The sequence below is a fragment of the Phodopus roborovskii genome, unplaced genomic scaffold (genome assembly GCF_943737965.1).
Source record: "Phodopus roborovskii unplaced genomic scaffold, PHOROB, whole genome shotgun sequence".
In the NCBI taxonomy this organism is placed as follows: domain Eukaryota; kingdom Metazoa; phylum Chordata; class Mammalia; order Rodentia; family Cricetidae; genus Phodopus; species Phodopus roborovskii.
In genome coordinates this window covers 22,134,665-22,155,218 of record NW_026126588.1, presented here as the reverse complement: position 1 = coordinate 22,155,218, position 20,554 = coordinate 22,134,665, and the positions used below count along the sequence as shown (strand labels likewise).

The 20,554-nt window shown below is 47.2% G+C and overlaps 1 protein-coding gene across 1 annotated transcript; it reads left to right on the top strand.

The window, feature by feature from the left end:
* The first annotated feature begins 1,193 nt into the window (after positions 1-1,193).
* On the top strand, positions 1,194-20,173 carry Creg2 (cellular repressor of E1A stimulated genes 2). Its single transcript, XM_051204357.1, has 4 exons — positions 1,194-1,733; positions 4,489-4,658; positions 18,961-19,074; positions 19,719-20,173. Exons 1-4 carry the CDS (start codon positions 1,299-1,301, stop codon positions 19,864-19,866), a joined length of 867 nt encoding a protein of 288 aa, XP_051060314.1. The 5' UTR covers positions 1,194-1,298; the 3' UTR covers positions 19,867-20,173.
* Positions 20,174-20,554: the final 381 nt, after the last annotated feature.

Sequence of the window (20,554 nt, the reverse complement as noted above, 5' to 3'; positions counted from 1 at the left end):
TGACATCTGAAACCCAGTGAGAGAGATGTAACACTCCCCATTTTGCAGATAAAGACACAGACCAGGGGATATGCCCACTCTCACACCATCAGGACCTGACCCAGCAAGATCTGGATTATCTGGGGAGGAGGGGTTGCTGGTTTTCATGTGTTTGATACAGAGGTGACATCTCAAGTAGTCTAGGCTGGTCTCAAATGTGTTGTCCAGTTAAGGATGACCTTGAACTTCTGATCCTCCTGCCTCCACCTTGCAAGTACCCCAATGTTGCCATGATGGCTGGCTGCAGCGCTGATGTTTCAGTGATTTAGCATCCTGTCTCTCGGGACTGTGGGAATGGGAGGTTGGGGAGAGGGGTCATAGCAGGTAATGGCAGAAACAGTAAAAATAAACAGGAAGGCTCACGGAAAGAGGAAAGAGAGAAAGGTCAGCCAGGGGAAGCCAGGGAGAGAAACAAGAGCCCATGCAGAGGAGAGAGGCCATCTGCATCCACACTGGGAAGGAAGCTCCAGCATCCAGGCATTCGGGCAGAGATGAAATGGGCAGAGGAGGTATGGCCGCTGGGTACACAGACGACATGATGTAGTAAAAACTCAAATGCTATTTCAAGTTAATTTCTTATGGGGCCTTAGAAAAGAACTCGTGCACTTTAGGAGTACAAGATATACAACATGTCCCCTAGTGGGACTAAGTCTGGATGTCATTTAAAAAAAAAAAAGAGGCAAGAAAATATAATAAATTTTACGTTATTTTGATATCTATTAAACTTCTTACTGGATAAGATTTTTTAAATGCGCTGTTTGTCTGTGTTGCTCATGACATGACACCACGGACAGGGTGAGCTAAGGAAGATGTGGGTGTATTGTGCCTCGTGGTTCCGGGGAGGTGGGGTTCAAAGTGTGGTGACAGAGCCCGGTGATGTCCCCCTTGCTGGCACGATTCTGGGGTGGCACAGAGAAGTTAAGCAGCTTGGAAGTGTCTCCCAGCTGTCGAGCGAGCTGAGCGGAGGAGTGCATTGAGCCTGAGTTGTGAACGCCCACCGTTTGGCTGCAGAACCAAGCCACCCCGCGCAGGCACGCCTGGACTCTGCATCCCGGGACCGCTGAGGCAGGCGTCCTTCTCACCGGGGTGTAGAGCAATAAGGGCAGCTGGGGTGGGGGGGGGGTGCTGGTCGCGACGCCAGATCCGAGAATCCTACGGCGAGAAGGGGCTCTGGCGCGCACTCGGCCGCAGGGGGGCGCCCCTGCCCGGCCGCTGCTGGGCTATCGGTCCCCGCCACAGGGCGCGTCGCCTGCAAGAAGATGTCGCTGTCCGGCGGGGAGCGCCCTGCGGGGCGAGGGACCCGCCTGTCCTGGCTGCTGTGCTGCAGCGCCCTGCTGTCCCCGGCAGCCGGCTACGTGATCGTGAGCTCCGTGTCCTGGGCTGTCACCAACGAGGTAGACGAGGAGCTGGACAGCGCGTCCACCGAGGAGGCACTGCCCGCGCTGCTGGAGGATTCGGGCAGCATCTGGCAGCAGAGCTTCCCGGCCTCGGCTCACAAGGAGGACACGCACCTGCGGCCTCGGGGCTCCGCCCGCGCCAGGCCCGCACCGGCCCCGCGTGGAATGTTCTCCTATCGGCGGGAGAGCGACTCATCCGCAGCGTCCCCCGGCCCCAGGGTGCGTGCCAGCACCGCCCGCTCCCTGGTCCACGCCAGCTCCTGGGGCTGTCTGGCCACCACAGCCACCCTCGAAAAGGTAAACCAGAGGTCGGGATGCGGGGGTGGTGCGGGTCTCGTCGCGGTCCGCAGTTCTGGGGCGAGACCCGACCACAGGGCGGGTTGCACAGGTGCATGGGTTGTGCATGCCTTGTGAATAACGGAACCCGCTGTGCACGAGTCGGTTCAACTGAGTGCACATGAGATGGGAGAAAGGAGACTCTGGGGAACAATCTGGTGGCTAGTGACTGTCTCAAGATGGCCAAAGAGATGGTCAAATACTGAGCGTCACACGGAGACCTGGAAAGCAGACAAGATCGCCTTTGGACTCACAGATGAGGTGCATTCAGCCCCTGCAGGCTCTGAGCACTGTCCCGCAGGCAGATTCTCGCACCACCTCCCAGGCCGAGTGGGCGTGGGAGAAAGGAGCCATCCTCACACTGGTAGAAATTTACACTTTAAAAAAATAATAATGATGGAACTCGATTGCTTTTGAGAAAGACGACTTGGGCAAAGCGTAACTGCTGGAGGGAGCTGTTCCGGTCGCAGTTTCTCTCTTTCACACGTTAACCTGCTTCCACCCAGAATAGCATAGAGAGCTGCATATTCCGTAAGAACAGCCTCCAGAAAGCTTCTAGTCCTGCCTGATAGAGATGTGTTCCGAGCTCCCGTTTAATCTGTGCACGGAAGGACTGACACCCTTCCGTTATATCTCACTGTGTGGGAGTCGAGTTCTTCTTGCCAAAGCACCCTGTTTGCCCATCTATAAAATTAAATAATTCTGTAGGCAGAGCATGGAAGTTCTTTTTATTTTCATAAAAATTATCTAATGACAACTTTATCCTAATAATGGCAACGATCTTGTCCTCTTCCTATGGCAGAATGCCAGCGAGTTCTGTATTCTCAGTGTCGGAACAGGTTTTTACACTGTTACAATGTTAATGGATGCCTTGATTGAATACAGAGTTTAAACATGAAACCAATCATGAGTAGAATGCTTAAGGATCAGAGTTGCCCAGCCTCCAGAAACCTTGTGTTTTGTTTGTTTGGGGTTTTTGTTTGTTTTGCTTTGCTTTGTTTTGTTTTTTGCTTTTGTTTATGTTTTGCACCAAACATGGCATGTGACTGTGTAATCACAGGTGGATAGTTAAGGGCTTGCTGGTAAGCTAGCCTATCCTACTTGGGGAGTTCCAGGCCACTGAGAGACATTTTTCTAAACAAACACCTAACAGTAATGGACCCTGAGGAATGAGACCACGAATTTGTCCCCTGACCTCCACATGTACACACATGCATGAGCACCACACACACAGGCACACTAGGATGCATGAATATTCACACACATGCACACACACACACACACACACACACAAAACAAAGAAGTCCAGTGCCTGTCAGGCTTGGTTGCTCACCTCCCCCCCACCCCAGTCCCAGCACCAACAAGGCAAAGGCAAGAGAATTGTGAGTTCAAAACCAGCTCTGGCTACATAACGAGATCCTGCCTCACAAAAACGTAAACAACCAAAGTAGAAAAAGCATGTGGTGTCCTTTGTACTGAAGATATTTTGACCTTCAGCCGCTCTTTCGTAGCTTCCATTAACGACTTTTAATCCAAACTCAGTAAGTTCAGAAAACATTTGCATGAAAGGTTGAGCGGCCCGTGACAGGCTGAATGTAGAATCTGTGGATGATGTAATATTGCCATTTGGAGAATCCATTAATCTGTCATGCCTCTAAATCCTTTCACAATCTTGAACACTATGTCAGGAGCTAGGAAGACAATGGGGTGGGGGGAGGGGGGAGGGGGAGGGATTGGGTATGGGGAGGGGGTATTTCTTTGCAAGGTGCAGCAGGGTTTGGGGAATGCCAAGACTTAAATGCTTCTCTTTCTGTTTATAGTCACATAGACATGACACGAGACACCCACACACACTCATCCACTAGATGCGTGCAGGTAAAGATCAGTATACCATGCTTCTCTGACTTCCCGTTAGGCTAACATATCAGTTTCCCACAGCTTGTTCAGTTACATCCCAACGGGTTGTTTATCATAATACAGCATACAACCAATAAACAAAGAAATGTTGCCCTGACTGAAATAGCGTAGGAAATCCTTGGCGTCCAAAGATGGAGTAGTCCTATCGCGGTAAATAAGGATCAGGATAAACAAATAGGCCGAATAGATGTTTATTCAGGGAGAAATAACTTACAACCTAGACAGATGAACACCAGGAAATTCAACCCGATCCTCTCCCGTCCGAGTCACGCCAGAAAGAGAGCGCCTTTCCTTGGCCCCCTCCGACCTCCTTCCTCAGGTCACTTCCGCCCATGGCTCCACCCCCCAATGGGCGTGGTCAGTGCTACAGAAGGACTATCTCACTACATAGTCCCTTATAATGAATGAAATTCTTCCCCCGGAGTTTAAAAATAATGGAGGCGGCAGGTGTTTAGAGGAGCTTGTGGGAAAGGCCTAGGGCTGTCTTCTTCCCCACAGGCCTCATTGTCCTTCAATAAACTGGGTGCATTTGTTGTGTGGAGGCCGATCCCAGAATCCAACAGCTCCCGGACAGAAAGCTCTTACCCGCCTCTCCCCGCACAGAAATTCTAAAGCCATCACTGACTGAACGGGTGGAAACCGCCTAGCCTTAATGTACCTGTGGAGTCCACTGGTCCAGACAAGGCCCCCTGGGCTGTATTTCCTGCCACCCAACACAAAGTTTGTCCCCAGCTTGTGTTACCCATAGCTCTGCTACTGAAAAAGCTTTTCTTGTTGTTGTTATTGTTGCATTTGTTAGATCCAAGGACTGCCCTTTGGGAGCTGCCTGGCCATCAGCGATGGTCCCTTCCACAACAGCACGGGCACCCCTTTCTTCTACATGACGGCCAAGGACCCTGTGGTGGCTGACCTGGTGAAGAACCCCATAGCCTCCTTGATGCTGCCGGAATCTGAAGGAGACTTTTGCAGGTAAAGGGGGAGGGGGAGGGAGGGTTTGTTCTTATAGGTTTTGGCAGAGGTGGAAGGTGGATTGTACATTGTCACAGATGTGCATTGACATCTTTGCTCCTAGAATTCTACCACAGACCAAGCGAATGAATCGGAGCAAGTTACCTAATGTGTCTTCATCTATAAAGTGGGAGGGTCTCCGGACTCGAACTGGGGTCACATGTCCAGTGAGTCTGTTATAATTGAACTTCTTGTCAGTTGAAATGTGGGTGCTACACTTAACCAACCGAATACCCCTGATCAAACTACCCAGTCTTATCTTTTCCCGGAACATTGGCCTTGACCTGCAGGTGGACAAAATCATCTAGCACAAGGCCTATTTTGTAATAAAATCTTGGCAATGTATTTTGTTGACTACCACACTCAAAAGAAAAACATGGGCTTTTTCTCTATCCACAGCCTAGGAAAAAAGTAAAATTCATAATGCAGAATTTGCTAAATATATATCACTTTGAAACCAACATAAAGATGAAAATTCGTAAGCTGAACCATCAGAAGTTGGCATTCATAATCATCTCTACCCCACAGAGTGCTTATGAGCCTTAGAAATAGGTGCAAGATGCCTTTGTGAGATATGTTTTTTCTTTTTTGAGACATGGTCCTGTGTAGTCCATGCTGGCCTTGAACCTACTCTGTAGCCAAGGATGCATACACCACACTTGGTTAATGCTGAGCTGGGGATTGAACCCGGGTCTTATGGATACTAGATGAGCACTCTACCAACTAAGCTACATCCCTAGCCCAGGGTACTCATCTGACATCCAGGTGGGCAATGGAAGAAGCTCTAGTAATATAAAAGGAAGAGCAGGTTGGGAGTCGAAAGGAGCGCCAGTAGTTTATTTCTCTGGCATGTACAGGCTGAAGCGTATTGCTTTTCCAATTCATTTATAGCCACTCTCTCACCAAGGGATGTGTACAGTAATCCAAAGCCAGCATCCTTTAATATACTTCCTCAAAAACTCTCTAAAAGAAAAAAAAAAAAAGCCTTCTAAAGTCATTTAAGCAAAATTAGAGCATCCGTTCACGTATCTTCATCTAAATCCAAAATGCAAAACCCAAATCATTTGCTGCCTGGGCGACACTGTCCTGAGCTCCTGTGGAGGTCCCCTCCCTACGCCAAAGATTAACAGTTGCACAGGGTGGGTTGGAGGGGAGGACAGAATAACCTGCCATCTACCGTTTCATCTGCGGACACAGAGGTGATTAAGAGCATTCATCCCGCTCTGAAGCTCTTCTGCTCTCTACGCACAGCGTAGAGAACAGTCAACCATCCTGTGTGTCCTGTGGAAACCAATTAGAGCAATAAATGAGGTATCAAATGCAGCCACTACCATCACCTATCCTCAGCAATGAGAGATTCAAACTACAGGATTTCTACTGTTCCTCACCAGGCTCCCGGCCAGCCAGGGGAACTTCTTTGTCATGGAATATTCTCCCTGTTCTTAGTCAGTAAATTCACTGCTGCTGGAGGTACATTTCCAGGAGAATTTCCTAACCAGAATGGTTCCCCCTAATTCCAGGGTCCTAAAAACAGCCATGCTATAACTTGTTGATCCCAGAACCCAGAGGGCACCTGCTCTTGAGGACAAGCCACAGAATTCAGTTCCATGGGCAATTTGCAGCTGCACTTGGCTGCACACGATTTGCCAGAGAAATTTCAAACATCTGTGTGCCATACTGAGTAAGAAATGAGACAGCATCTGGCTAGAAGTGATGCTTCCAGGGTCAAAGGCACACCTGTACCCCTGACCGATGGATGGAAAAAGCCACACCCACTGGTACCCTGTCCCTAGTATCTTCTCCTGGAGCTGTTTCCCAGAACTGCCTGTCCTTGGCACTGCTTAAACTTCTGAAGTATTGAAACGTGCCATAAATTAAGCCTGCCTTAGAAAGGGCAGACTTCCAAGCAATGTCCTGAAGTGAGGCTGTACCTTCCGGTGAATGACTCGGGCCGGACGTGAGGTTCACATTCAGCACTTCACTTGAAACTCCTGGAAACTAGAACATTACTAACACTGAGCACAAGGGCTGAGTAAGTCAAAGCCTGCATCAAAAGACAGATGGGTGCCAGAGCCCCCATATAAACCAGCAAGGAGCTCCTGGGGACATCAGCCCAGTGAGAGGCAGCTGGTAGAAGCAGCTACCAGAATTGCATCCCAGACAAGTTTAGGAAGGCCAACAAGCCGACTCCTGCCTGTTGCCAGGGCCTGGAGATAACACTGGTAGGACATGGTTCATGGTCAAGTGCTCCCTGCCATTCTGGCCCTGGGCAGGGGTTCAGAAGCCTCCGGTGCTCATGATGGCAGTGATGGCATTGAGCCAACCCTCTGCTAAAATCTTTCATGAAGAAAACTGACAGACCCCTCCCAGGCCCCGTATGACCAGGCAGGCATTTGTTCCCTCTCGGAACAGATCACTATGTCTGCCGCTTCTCTTTGCCAACTCTCTTAATGTTTTATTTATATCCAGTTTTGTCGAATTAAAAGTCCAACCCGAGGGCTCGTTGTGATCAAAGCTCGCATAAGCACTTTGGCAGGTAGCAGAGAAACACTTTCCACTCAGTAGACCCCACAGCATGTCACTCAAAACGGTATTTCAGTCCATTAGCTGCCTGTGTGTTAAAAGGTCTGATCCAGGGACTGGAGGGATGGCTCAGCCGTGAATAGCGAGCGCCTACTGCTCTTGCAGAAGACCTGAGTTTGGTTCCCAGCACCCATGCTAGGCAGTTCATAGCCATCTGTTACTCCAGCTACGCCCTCTCCTGGCCTCCATGGGAGCCTGTATGCATATGGCATATATATACTCACACATATAAATAAAAATGAATCTTTTTGTAAAGGCCAAATCCAAGTGGAAATGGGTGAAGGAAATGGGACTCCCCAGGTCCCAGAGTCTCAGGAAACATAACCACGAGGAAAATGCTGAGTGTGTAATTTCTTTAACCGAAGAAGAAAGAATCATCTTAGGAATGGTGAAGAGAATACATACCCCTTCCTAAGAGACGGATTTTTAGAGGACTGGAAAGTCTTGTTCTTGTTAGATTCATCATTTTATTTACATGTATGTATGTGTGAGTGTGCGCACATATGTGTGTGCAAATGCACATGCTAACCGTACACAGGACACAAGAGGGTGGCAGATCCCGCAGAGCCAGAGTTACAGGCATTTGTGGGAGAGCTGCTTATGGGCTGCACGCTTGCATCCAAATTCCAGTCTGCATGACTGTGCAATCACTCTTAACTGTGAGCTCTCTCTCCGTCCCAGTAAGGGTTTTTTTTTTTTAAAAATGAATTTGTAAAACGCACCTGCATTGTGCCACCTCATCTAGTCAGAGATTTTACCAAAACTTCTTATTGCTCTCTATTGCTTAATGTTGTAGTAAATTACTAAGGTTAGTTGAGTGAAATTGTCCTGGCCAGGGAATACTGATTTGGGTGACTCCACCCTGCCCTTCAGAGGTTACGTTCAGGGCTTGAGAGGTGACTCAGTAGTTAAGGGCACTAGCTGTTCTTGCAGAGGACCCAGGATCAATTCCCAGTGCTCACATGGCAGCTCACAACTGTGTGTAACTCCAATGCCAGCGATTCACGAGACCTCTACTGGCCTCCTCGGACACTGCGCTCATGTGGTACACATACATACGTGCAGGCAAAAACATATTTAAATAAATAATAATAAACATGTTTAAAGTGATTTCGTGCTAGGAGAGTACTAGATTGGTCATTTTGGTGCATCCCTGTGGGTTTATCTCTTAGCAAACGGTGGCCACCGCTTTACTCTCTCTGTGAAGTTCAGCCCCTGGGGATCCCAGCTAGCCGTTAATTCACCCATGTTCCGGTTCCGCTGTCGATACACTGCCTTTTCTTCCGGCCTTCTGACGACTCCTCCCCATCTGGTTCACAAATGTTGGAAGCCTCCGTCTTAACCAGGAATGAGACAAGGTGGTAATGTCCATAAATGTAAACTTTCCCAAAAGGCTTTAGCACTGTGAAGGTGGATACAAGTGTGACACAAAAGGGCCCCAAGCCCCACACAATTATTCACCTGCTTCCACCCCCGTGGGCATTTTTAACTATTTATTAATTCCAAATGGCATTATATAATGCGTGGTATTTTGTGACTGGCTTTTTCAAAACACAGCTCTGTGTTCTTCAAGGGCCATGATTTTATAGCGTTCATCAATAACCCATTCCTTTTAGTGGCCAAATAGCATTGCATTGTTTGACTGTAACGTGATCACCAGTTTCTAGCCGTCTCCTGGTGATCTGATGGACATTTGGCCCCGTGCTGCGGGTATCACGAATAGTGAGTGTTGCTGTGGGCATCCATGTCCAGTTTCTGAGCAGCCACACATTTCAGGTCTCTTTGGTATGTGCCTAGGAGTAGAATTGCTATGTCATACGCGAATTCCGTGGTTAACGCTTGGAGACCCCGCCAAGCTTTTTTCCCCGGAGCTGCTCTGTATCCCCAGCAGTGACATTTGAAGGTTCTGGTCCCTCCATATGCCACCCACACTGGTCGTTTCTTTTCTTTTCAGTCTGCCCGGCGACATCACAGTGGGTTTGATTTGCAGTTCCCTGAGGACTGGTGGTATTAATCATTCTTTTGCGGATTGACCGGGCATTTGTAATCTTCTTGGGAGAGCCGTCATTCAAACCCTTTACTCATTTCAAGAACTGGGTGATTCATCATTTTGTTGTTGAGTTCTAGGGTTTCTTTACATATTTATTCTAGGTGTGATCCCTCTCAGACGATGACTTCTAAGTATGTGTTTCCCCTCTGTATCTAATTTTCTTCTGTCATTGGGAGAAACATAAAATTGCTAAATACTCAATATCAACATACTAATTGTATATATTCTTGGTCAATGCTGGCATCCTTTCTTTGGTGCTAATGTTTAAACACAACTTTGCATAAATTAGGTAAATTCTCAGCTACTACATCGCATCCCTATCACTAAAGAATTTTAGTGTATGTATGTGTGTAGGTTACAGGCCTACTGAACTGGAGTTCAGTTGTCCCCACAACAGACTCCTAGGTGGCTGACATTATAGCTTTTCACCACCACACATGTGACTATAGTTGGAGCCTTTCCCATCAAATTAGCAAATAGCGAAAGAATACGGGAGAGTAGGTTGCCTATGGTGTAGAAATGGTAATAAAATGTCTGAGAGAGAAAACAGACTGGCTAGTGACGGCAAGGCTGTAGGCACAATCCCCAACACACACACCTACAAAAAAAACCAGATTTTAATTAGTCAGCTTCAAGAGATTTTGTGAGGGAAAATTCTTACTCCAGTAATATAAAAACAGGATGGGATAATAAAGCTGAATTAAACCTTAATTGGATTTATAATATATTCAATTAAACACCTATTAAGTATATTGTGTGCAAAGCAACATACTAAATATTATAATTGAAATAAGATCTTTTTCCTTCAAATGATAGTTGCTGAGCACTTACTGTATTCTTGGCATGCATGGGTCGTATTTAACGACACCAGCTGTTCCCTGCATGTTACCGATACAGCAGGCTCTGATACATGCTGTGTGTGTGTGTGTGTGTGTGTGTGTGTGTGTGTGTCTGTGTCTGTGTGTCTGTGTGTGTCTGTGTATGGGGCCTCCTGGGAGTTTAACCCAGACCTCTCCACAACAGGGCAAATAAGCAGCTGTAAAACTCAGACACAATATCTCAAAGTATAGGACTTTGGGATGCCAACTGCATCGAAATGAGCAGTCTCAGAGCCACAGACTCGGACTAGGTGTAGCTCAACGGCAGAGCATGTGCTTGGAATACACAGAGACCTCCAAGTCTCAGGAGACAGAGTTAAAAAGAGACTGGTTAAAACGAGAGAGAGAGACTAAAATTGCCTTCTTTCCTTTATGATAGCGGATAGTTTCTTTTTCAATGTATGTGCTGTGCATCTCTAAGCAAGGTGGATAGTGGAATTTATAGTTGGGTGAGCAATTCGGAAGATCATCACTGGAAGATGCCCATGCCACACACGTGTTAGGACAGGAACAGCTCTGGTTTACTGAGATGTAAAATAAGGTCAAGAGTAACACCATGCTGAAAGCTCCATGGGTCTGAGCGTGCCTTCCCAGGGTGCTGTTCTGATTCTGAGAGAGGCTTAGCCCAGTTAGGGCTAGCAGTAGGAACAGAGCTGTAGACCGGCCTTGACCCCATCAGTGTTTCTTCTGGAACTCTCTTGTTGGTCCACAGCAGAAACTGAGCTGAGACCAGCGGTTGCTGTGTCCACTCGTGGCTGTCCATTTCTCATGGCAGCAGTCTGAAGACAGGGGTCTTCCAGGAGCAGCCAGCGAGCCCTTGATGCACGCTTACATTTGAGAAGGGCTGTCGTGGATGAAAGGGGTTGATTGAGCTGTGTGCTAATCTTCCAACTGAGGTCGGCCTTGCTTTAAGTACCTCTGTCTGTCTGATTCTCGATTTCCTTTACGCTAACACCGGAGTGAGGGTTGCTGTAAGGCTACTGTGGGATAAACTATCTCCGTGTGAGGCCCCTCGCTCAGCACTGGGTTTTAAGTATAACCTGGTCCTATGCACACCACAGTAGCTGTATTTGATCTCAGCCACTTAGACTTCAACTTCCCAAGGGACCAAACGATTTCGGCGTGGCCAAGATCCTCAGGCAGGGCGCTCAAAGGACGCAGAGATGGTCCGTCCTCCTGAATATGGACCCTTCTTAGATTATGCTGGGTTTGAACGGCCAAGCCTTCTACGTTACTCTGCTCTGATGACAGCACCATTGTTGTTTTTGGTGTACCGATATTGTGAGGGTTAGTCAACCTCTTAAGTATAAAATATACCCGTGCTAAATTATTATAGGTGACTTCAAAACTAAACAACTGACCGACTAACTAGGTTAAGAGGTTTGAACCAGTTTCCACATCCCACAAGATATGATCTGATTAAAAACGGAGCCTGGCTTTCACTATGGTACCAGCAGTCGTCGGCATCTCTATTGTTATTCTCCTGGTGACAAAGACCCAGGATATCATGTTTGATCATATTAAAGATGGTGAAATATAAAACATATTTACCTATGTGCTCCCAGTAGAAGCACCTGCAACAAAACCTGAATTTTCCCAAACGCTCTCAACGTTTTGTGTGGATTGATACCTGCTCACATTGCGTATCATCCACACACTCTTGTATTAATCTCCTCCAACACCACACCAACCCACATCTACCATAAACACAGCTGTGCCCTTGGTGATGCAAGGGATCTTAAAAAAAAAAAAAAAAAAAATAGATTTCAGGGCCAGAGAGATGACTCAGCCGTTGGGAGCACTGACTGGCTGCTTTTCCAGAGGATGTGGGTTCGAGTCTCAGTACCCACAGGCTCTTTAACTCCCGTTCTAGGACATCCAATGCCCCCTTCTGCTCTCTGTGGGTACCTGGCATGCAAGTGATGCATAGATGTACCGCAGGTAGAACACCTGTGTGTGGGGGGGAGAGGGTGAAAGAAAACGGCCCCCATAGGGACTGACACTGTTAGGAGGTGTGGCCTTGTTGGAGGAGGTGTGGTCTAGTTGGAGGAAGTGCGTCACTGTGGAGGCGGGCTTTCAGGTCTCACATGCTCAAGCCATGCCCAGTCTACTTCCTGCTGCCTGCCTATCAACATGTAGCAGCTCCTTCTCCAACACCGTGTCTGCCTGCACGCTGCCATGCTCCCCACCACAATTACGATGGACTGTAAGCCAGTCCCAATTAAATGTTTTCCTTTATTGGAGTTGCTGTGGTCATGGTGTCTCTTCACAGCAACAGAAGCCCTAAGACAACACACACACACACACACACTAAAAATGAATGAATCCTATAAACAAACAACTTAGATTGTGGGGATCGTTGCACAAGCCTCAACTGCTTTAAGCATGTTGGAGCATGTGATAGTATGAACAGGAATGGTCGTCCCCCCCCCCCGTGGGCTCATTGATGAATGCTTTGGTCTCTGGCCAATTGTGCTATTTTAGGAGATGGAAAATTTAAGAGGAATGCTTATTTGGAGGATCGGGAACACTGGGAAAGTCCCTTTGCCCCTGGCTCCTCCCTCTCCTCCTGCCAATCTCTGCTCCCTGTCCCCCCACGAGGTAAACTGCTCACAGCGGTGGCAGCAGGCTATCACAGATGGAGATGTCTGGATACATGGGCCAAAATAAATCTTTTTCCCCCTTCACATTATTTTACTCAGGTATTTTTGTCACGGTAATTTTAAAAGAAAGGAAGGAAGGAAGGAAGAAATGAAGAAAGGAAGGAAGAAAGAAAACTCACTAGCATAGAAATCTGTTACGAGAAAATAAGTGCTGACTTTTTTTATTATCTACGTGAAAAATATTAGAAGGAGGCAAGAGCTCAATCAGTAGAGCATTTTAAAAACAATCTCTGCAACCACATGCACAACAGCAAGTTTTCTGTTCACTGGGTGTTGAGAAAATGAATACATAAAAACTCTGCTCTCCGTAGTAGCTTTGTAAGTACGCTTTCAACTGGTTCTATTACCTTTTGGAAGGTACTTTAAAAATACCCTCAATGTTTTTACGTGGAGATGCTTGTGATGTTCTCCTTCTGAACTTATGCTCATATTTCATGTCCCTCTTCGTTTGCCATACTTTCTGTTCCTTCATTTTCTTTCCACCATCCATTTAACAGTTTTCAGAGGATTCATTGTCTCTGTTCTTCCTTGGAGTCAACGCTGTTGGTATCTGTTTGTCTCTCTTCCATTTAATTTGTTTTTGACTCCTTGAACGGGATACTCACTGTCTCCAGAATCAATGAAATGTAATCATTTAGGGCTACAGGTTGCCCTCTGGTGGCCACCTTAGCTGCACCTTGGCTAGTATTGGTATCCTTTTGGTTAAGTTTCCTGTCTCCTAATTTTTGTGTTAGTTTCCTATTCTCTCTGTAAGTGTGGCAGCAGAACTCGAAACTGGCACGTCTCACCCCTCTCTCTCGACTCCTGTGCAGTCAGTCCCTCTGCTCTGTGTGTGTGTGTGGCAGATGAGCCTCCTGTCCGCTCTGTCGAAAGCAATAAAGGTTCTAGGCTGCAATCCAGTGCTTGATAAATATTGTATAAGACTCCATCTTGGCTCTTTTGGAGGGAGTGAAACTTTCTGATGGTCAAAAACTTAATTATGTGGTATGAACGCCGAATGCCCTGCCAATGTGTTAGCGTCCTGCCTCACGTATTTAAGTAGTTAAACCGAGTCAGAATTAGTTTGTGGTATGACATAGGTTCTGTTTACATGGATGTGGAAACGTGTGCATATGTGGGTAGCTCACCCGAGATGCGGTTATTTGGGTACCATCTGTTCCATCATCTTACAGAGTGAATACAAACTTAATACCAGCTAGACTGTTCAGAGAGAAACGACATATCATGATAGTTCACACAGAAACAGAAATCCAAACCCACAATTCTTAGCTGTCCATCCAGATTTGAAGAGCTGTGAATGAACAAGGAAGTCTATTCATACAATTCACCACCATCCATGGAAACTGTAAAGACTAAAGACTACAGAAATTATGCCGTTATGACATCATAAACCTGTGTGTGTGTGCGCACGCTTGTGTGTGTATGTGTGTGTGTGGGTGGGTGGGTGTGGGTGTGTGTGTTATTTGCTTAATTTAGTAGTCCCATCCTCAAAGGATGGATTTTTTTTTTTTTTTTTTTTGAGACAGGGTGTCCTTGTGAAGTGTTGGATAGTCTGGACCTTCCTGTAATACAGGCTAGCCTTGAACTCACAGAGATCAGTTTGCATCTGCACTCCAGGAGCTTGGGTCAAAGGCATGTGCCACCACCGCAGCCCAAAGGATAGATTTATAAAGATCTAGTTATGAGCCAGGTGTGGTGGCAGATGCCTTTAATGCCAGCACTCAGGAGGCTGAGGCAGACAAAACTTGGTTATGGGAAAACTGTGTGTGTGTGTGTGTGTGTGTGTGTGTGTGTGTGTGTGTGTTGTGCACATGTGTATATGTGGTTGTGGTGTACATGCTCATTCACAGGCCACAAGGATTGTCTTCCTGTATACTATACTGTCTACTGCTCCCCACCCTCTCTTGTGAGGTGGGGTCTCTGGCTGACCCTGAAGCTCATTGTATACAGAGTGGAGATGACTTCACACCAGCACGTGTGGATGTGAGCTGGCAGGATTCAGTGTTTACTCAGCTAGGTTTTGGTCTTGCTTTCCTTACACCTTCCTTTCTGCTCCCCGACTCTTCCTTTTTGAAGTGGGAGTGTGTACTCTACGCCATTGTACACCGTGCATGTAACTTTCATTTGAAATCACAGAGGCTCGCCCCTGAGTTTGCCTTCAGTCTTAAAAGAGGCTTTGGGCTTGAACTTTTAAGCCATGCTCAGACTGTGGGAATATTGGAGATGGACAAAATGCATGTTGCTATTAAGAGATGACCGTGAGTCATTGGGGCCCAGGAGGAGTGCATGGTTTGAATATAAAATACTCCCCATGGGCTCATGTGTGAAAACTTGGTCCCCAGTTGATAGTATAATTTTGGTACCTGATGAAACCTCCAGAAGGTGACACATATAGATTAGAGGGCATATTAGCCAGGCTTCTCTAGAGAGACAGACTGATAGAATATAGGTACACACACCCATATATGTGTATGTGTATGACAGTATTAGTAATTTACAGGCTGTGGTCCTGCTAGCCCAACAATGGCTGTCCACCAGTGAAGTTCCAAGAATCCAGTAGTTCAGTCCGCGAGGCCGGGATGTCTCAGCTGGTTTTCTGTATACACAAGAATCCCAGGGAAGGAATAGATTTGCCGGTGAGACCAGGCAGGCAAAGACAGCAAGCCTCCTCCTTCCGTATCCTTTATATAGGCTGCCAACAGAAGGTGCTGTCCAGATCACAACTATATCTTCCTACCTCAAAAGGTCAGGATTAAAATCGGGTCTTCCCATTTCAAATGATTTAACAAATTAAAAACGAAATCCCCCACGGATGTAGTCGCTGAGGTTGACAACCAAGAATAATCACCCACAGAGAAAGTAGACTACACGCCCTGGAAAGATGGACCCTCGGTCGCTTTCTGCTTCCCATCCACCATGGAGTGAGCAGCCCTTCTCATGCTCCGCAATGAGAGTGTTCAGCTTCCCTCGGACCCACAGCAGGCAATAGGTCTGCTGAAGCCAGGCTCATACCTCTGAAGCCATGGACCAAAGCGAACCCTCCTCCACTTCGTTACTTTTCTCAGTGATGAAAAACAACTGTGTGTATTTGAATTTCTAATAAACAACAAAAGCTTTTCTTCCTGTGGCTATGGCCCAGGCAATTCTTTTATGTGATAAACCCTAATTAGGCTATATATATTAAATATATAGATAGATATAGCTATATAGGTAGCTAGAGACAGGATTGCAACTAAAATGTGAGAGCATCGTTATCGATCAGTAAGGAAAAAGGCAAATCACTTAACCCAAACAGAAAAATATACAGGGAAAGAAAAGCCAATGAGCCGTAGGCACAGAAACATGTAACGTGCTTAACGTTAAATACAATCAAGGGGATGCAACTAAAATACTACTGAAAGTTTCGATTGGAAAAACTTTTATTCTGTTAATATCAGAGAGGATAAACAGCCACCAGGTACTTCTTGCTTATACCATAAATTGCAAAAGCACAAGGGATCTCGCCAGCCAGAAGCAGCTCTCAGATCCGTGCCTAGGGCATCGCGGGCAGCAATAACTACCCCAGAATCATTTACAGCCAAGCTAAGCTGAAAATGGGGCAGCTAACGCAGAATGAGTAAATAAATTTGATAAATGCTTCTATCGTAGACTACTAGGCAAGACGAAAACCCCCGCTGTCAACACCGAATAAATCTTCAACATAAATCCCGTGGAAACCATCAGCTGCAGGGTTACGACTCGATACACGCACCCTGTGTTAAATGCACAGAAAGTAAGGTATTGCTTGCTGGTGCCTATAAATAACAAAATACAAAAACATGTCTAGATGTAAAACACTAAATTAAAGGTAGCTCCAAGAGGCCGAAGAGGGTGGCTCTGGGGTAATATGGGGGAGCAGGCTTTGTTGCTCGTGTCTTCCTATTTAAAAAAAAAAAAAAAATGAAGAAGGAAAGGAAAAGGCAAAGATTATGAAACGTCGAGATCTGGCAAGGTTGCATGATGGGTATTATTGAAATAAGTCAAAATGGTTACAGAATAGACAAAGGCGAGGGGGAGGCGTGGAGAGAAAGACAGAGACTCAGGGTGGGGTCGGCAATGAAGGACTCCCAAGCCTTAGAGATTCGCTGACTGGGGGGACAGCCGCACAGACACACTGTCTGGAACTAAGTCTGCCCCGGGGAACACTTTTCAGGAACCAAGCAATGCCTTTCAAGGCTTGAGAAATACCGGAGTAGCCAGTCTCACCTCTAGTCCTGAACATTCCAATGAACTGATGAAATTAAGTACCAGCCTGTTACGCGCCAGCTTCCAAGGGCTGAACTTGGGAGCGGCTCGGCGGCTTTCTTCCCAGAATGCTCTTCGCAGTTTTGCTGACTCTCGGTTTCTCGGTTTATGGCTCTATTTTGGGCATGAATAAAACTGGGTTTGCTTTCTTTAACCCCATGGATTCTTGCTCTCAGTATGACACCCCTTCAACAACAACAACAAAAAAAACACTCTAAGAAGAAGATAGTGTCGCATGCATTTAGTCATAGTTTTATGGGACCCGGGAGCCTTCAGGTTGACGACGCAAAGGCTCCAGGTGAATTACCCGTACCATATTTAGACTTAGGTGGACGAAGTGTGGACGGGCAGGTAGAAAGTGATTGGGAAAGGCGTCTGTGAGATCGAACATGGTGGGAGATGGGCAGTCTATCCAGCTCCTCTAGGCGTCTCTGGCTAGCATTCTTCAATCCAGAGCAGAGCGGGAGCTCTTATGATCGCACAGTCTGAGAATTTCTTTATGGACATCTCCCACACGGAGAAGAAAGAGTAAGCTGAGGTGCTACCTTGGGGTCTTATGGCTCGTTTGAGCGACAACGTGCTGCGAAGAAGCCATGCGAGAACATGGATGGACATAACCTGTATCTTTCAATGACGTATGAAGTTTCTGAATAACAGTAAATAACACGTTACCTTCCTTTCCTTGACTGCAATTTCCCAGGCAATGCCAGCTTCCCTGGATAACTGGCCACTGGCGAACACAGGCTCGCTCAGCCCGGTCTCAACCGGAAAAGTCTCAGGCCATGCTCTGTATGCGGCATAGTGATGTCATTACATTTGTCTATACCCACACAGAAATATATGTAAGCTACAGAATGGCTACCACAGGGTTAAAGCAGCCTCGTGGGAGGCCGAGGACCAGTGCAGATACAGAGTCACCCCAGCTGCTAAGGTATTAAGAAAGTCTGCTAAAGAGAACCAGAGAGATGGCCCAGTGGTTAAGAGCACTGACTGATCTTCCAGAGGACCCAGGTTTGATTCCCAGCACCCACATGGTGGCTCACAACCATCTGCAACTCCAGTTCCAAGGGATCCAATGCCCTCTTCTGATTGGTGCATAGTAACCATGCAGGCAAAACACTCGCACGCATAAATAGAAGTGTAAAAGACACCCCCGTCAGAGTGTGGCCAGAGACAGGTCCCCCAGAGACAGGTCCCCCAAGTGAGCTGGCCCATGGGGCCATGAGGTTGATTGAGTCAACTGTAGAGGAAAGAAAACGGAGGAAAGTCTCCAAACATGGTCAGAACCGATGGACAGACAGACAGCAGTTCAAGTAGGCTGTTTTAAGCAGTGAGGATGAGGCTGAGTCCCAGCCTCAGATGTAGTCAGGAAGGGTTCCCCGAGACACACTTTGAGCTTTCAGATAACAAGTCAGTGGAGACACTGCCATGAATCGTTAGGTACCCTCCCTCCCCTCTCCCTCCTTACCCCCCCCCAACATCCCCACCATCTCAATGTTGCCTAGCTGGTAACCAAGTTCATATCACATAGGCCAAACTACTGCACTAACAATCACAAATTGCCATAGGCATGTGCACCCTAGCCTAGAGTACCAGCTGTCCCCTAACTACCCTGGTGGCATCTAGCATATGCACAAGGTGCACCCTGCCTATGAAAAAGCATTTTACAGTGGCTACAGACAATATAAAATCCTGCGGTGGTTTAACCAGCAATGTGACGGTTTTGTGTGTTTGGCGAAATCCTTGGTATCTCTGGCTGTTTGTCACCATTGCCTTAACGCATGAACAACGTTCTTGCTCTGCAGGAAAAACATCGTTGACCCAGAAGACCCCCGATGTGCTCGGTTAACGCTCACTGGCCGGATGATCCTGGTGCCGCCAGGGGAGGTAGAATTCGCCAAGCAAGCCATGTTTTCGAGGTATGAAGGTGCTTTTAAGACTGGTCTCCCTGGAGCCAGGTATGGCCATGCACGTCCAGCATTTGGAAGGGCCATGGCAGAAAGAGTCAGAATTTGAAACCAGTCCAGACTACGTAGTGAATCGGAGGCCATAGCCTAAACTACGTAGTGAGAACTTATCTTAAAAAATAAAAATCACAGAAAAAAAAAAAAAAACTGTTTGCCTCAAAATAGACAAGAACAAATTGGATGTGAGAAATAGTGGGGAACGGTGCTTACGGGCCTGCCCCTCCTAGCTTGCTCAGTTGGCTTTCTGACACTCAGCTTAGGTATGGCGCCGCCCACAATGGGCTGGGCCTTACACATCCATCATTAATCAAGGCATTGCCCACAGGCCAGTCCGATGGAGGCATTTTCCTACACGGAAGTTTCCTCTGCCCTCATGCCCCTTGTCAAACTGGCAGAAGTCAAGCACCACTTGAACTGAGAGACTAAGGCTTCCTGACTTCCTAAGGCTCCCCCAGCCCCTGATCCCCAGCTCATCAGCTTCTACCTTCTTGGGGGATGAGCCTAAATCAGACCGGGAGGTGGGAAGTCCCTGGGACCGGCTGAGGTGCACCCACTGACAATTGCAGGCTCACTGGCCTCTCTCCTTGCTTTTGCAGACATCCAGGGATGAGGAAGTGGCCTCGCCATTATGAATGGTTCTTCATGAAGATGTGGGTAGAACACATCTGGCTTCAGAGATGGTACGGAGGTGTATCTGACATCCCAAGGGAGGAATACTTCAAAGCGGCTCCCAGAAAGGCCTGAAGTGCCTGACACAGAAGTCCCGGGCTTTGCGTTAACGAAGACCTTTGAAATGAAGAAGCCAGGCGGTCTCTGACCGATGTCTCTTTGTTGAAGGGTGCCCAGCTGTCCTGTCATCCCGCAGCAGGATGAGAGAGAACAGACAGGGGACCTTGGGCTAGACTTCCGATTTGTTGGAGTGGTCCTTTGCGGATCTAGCCTTCACACGGGCCCTTCACATAGAAAGATTTTGTTTATGCTGTATTCAACACAGACACGCCCGTTTGGAAATCATGGTTGTCAAATTGGAAGTTGTGGTTGCTGTTCTTTTCTTTAAAAGAAAAAAAAAGTGATGCTTATGTACCATGTTATCGCCTTGTATCATGAGAACATTGTGCAGTGCTCTGGCTGGAAGCTCATTGTATGAACAGAGCTCAGTGTGCACCACGTTGCATTGCTGTGGGCTCGGGGCAAGGCGGAAGGCTTTCTGTTGAAGGTTATGCACTACATGACTGAATTGCAGATGGATTTTCTAAGATATACTGGTCACTTGGGGAGCCTTTCCCCCCATTGCAGTATAGCAGTAAGAACAAGCAGCTTTGTACACAGCCTATTCTAGGTGATCAGTTAAGCCCTTCCCGGTGAGATGTGTGTCCTCAGTGTCTCTTTCAGACAGGGAGACTCGGAGAGGACCAGTCAGTATCCCAAGCTC

Bases quoted from the DNA above. Each gene is read 5' to 3' on its own strand.
- Creg2 (XM_051204357.1), top strand. From the start codon at position 1,299: ATGTCGCTGTCCGGCGGGGAGCGCCCTGCGGGGCGAGGGACCCGCCTG. The intron at 4,659-18,960 runs GTAAAGGGGGAG...CTTGCTCTGCAG, and splicing joins TCTGAAGGAGACTTTTGCAG to GAAAAACATCGTTGACCCAG. The intron at 19,075-19,718 runs GTATGAAGGTGC...TTGCTTTTGCAG, and splicing joins AAGCAAGCCATGTTTTCGAG to ACATCCAGGGATGAGGAAGT.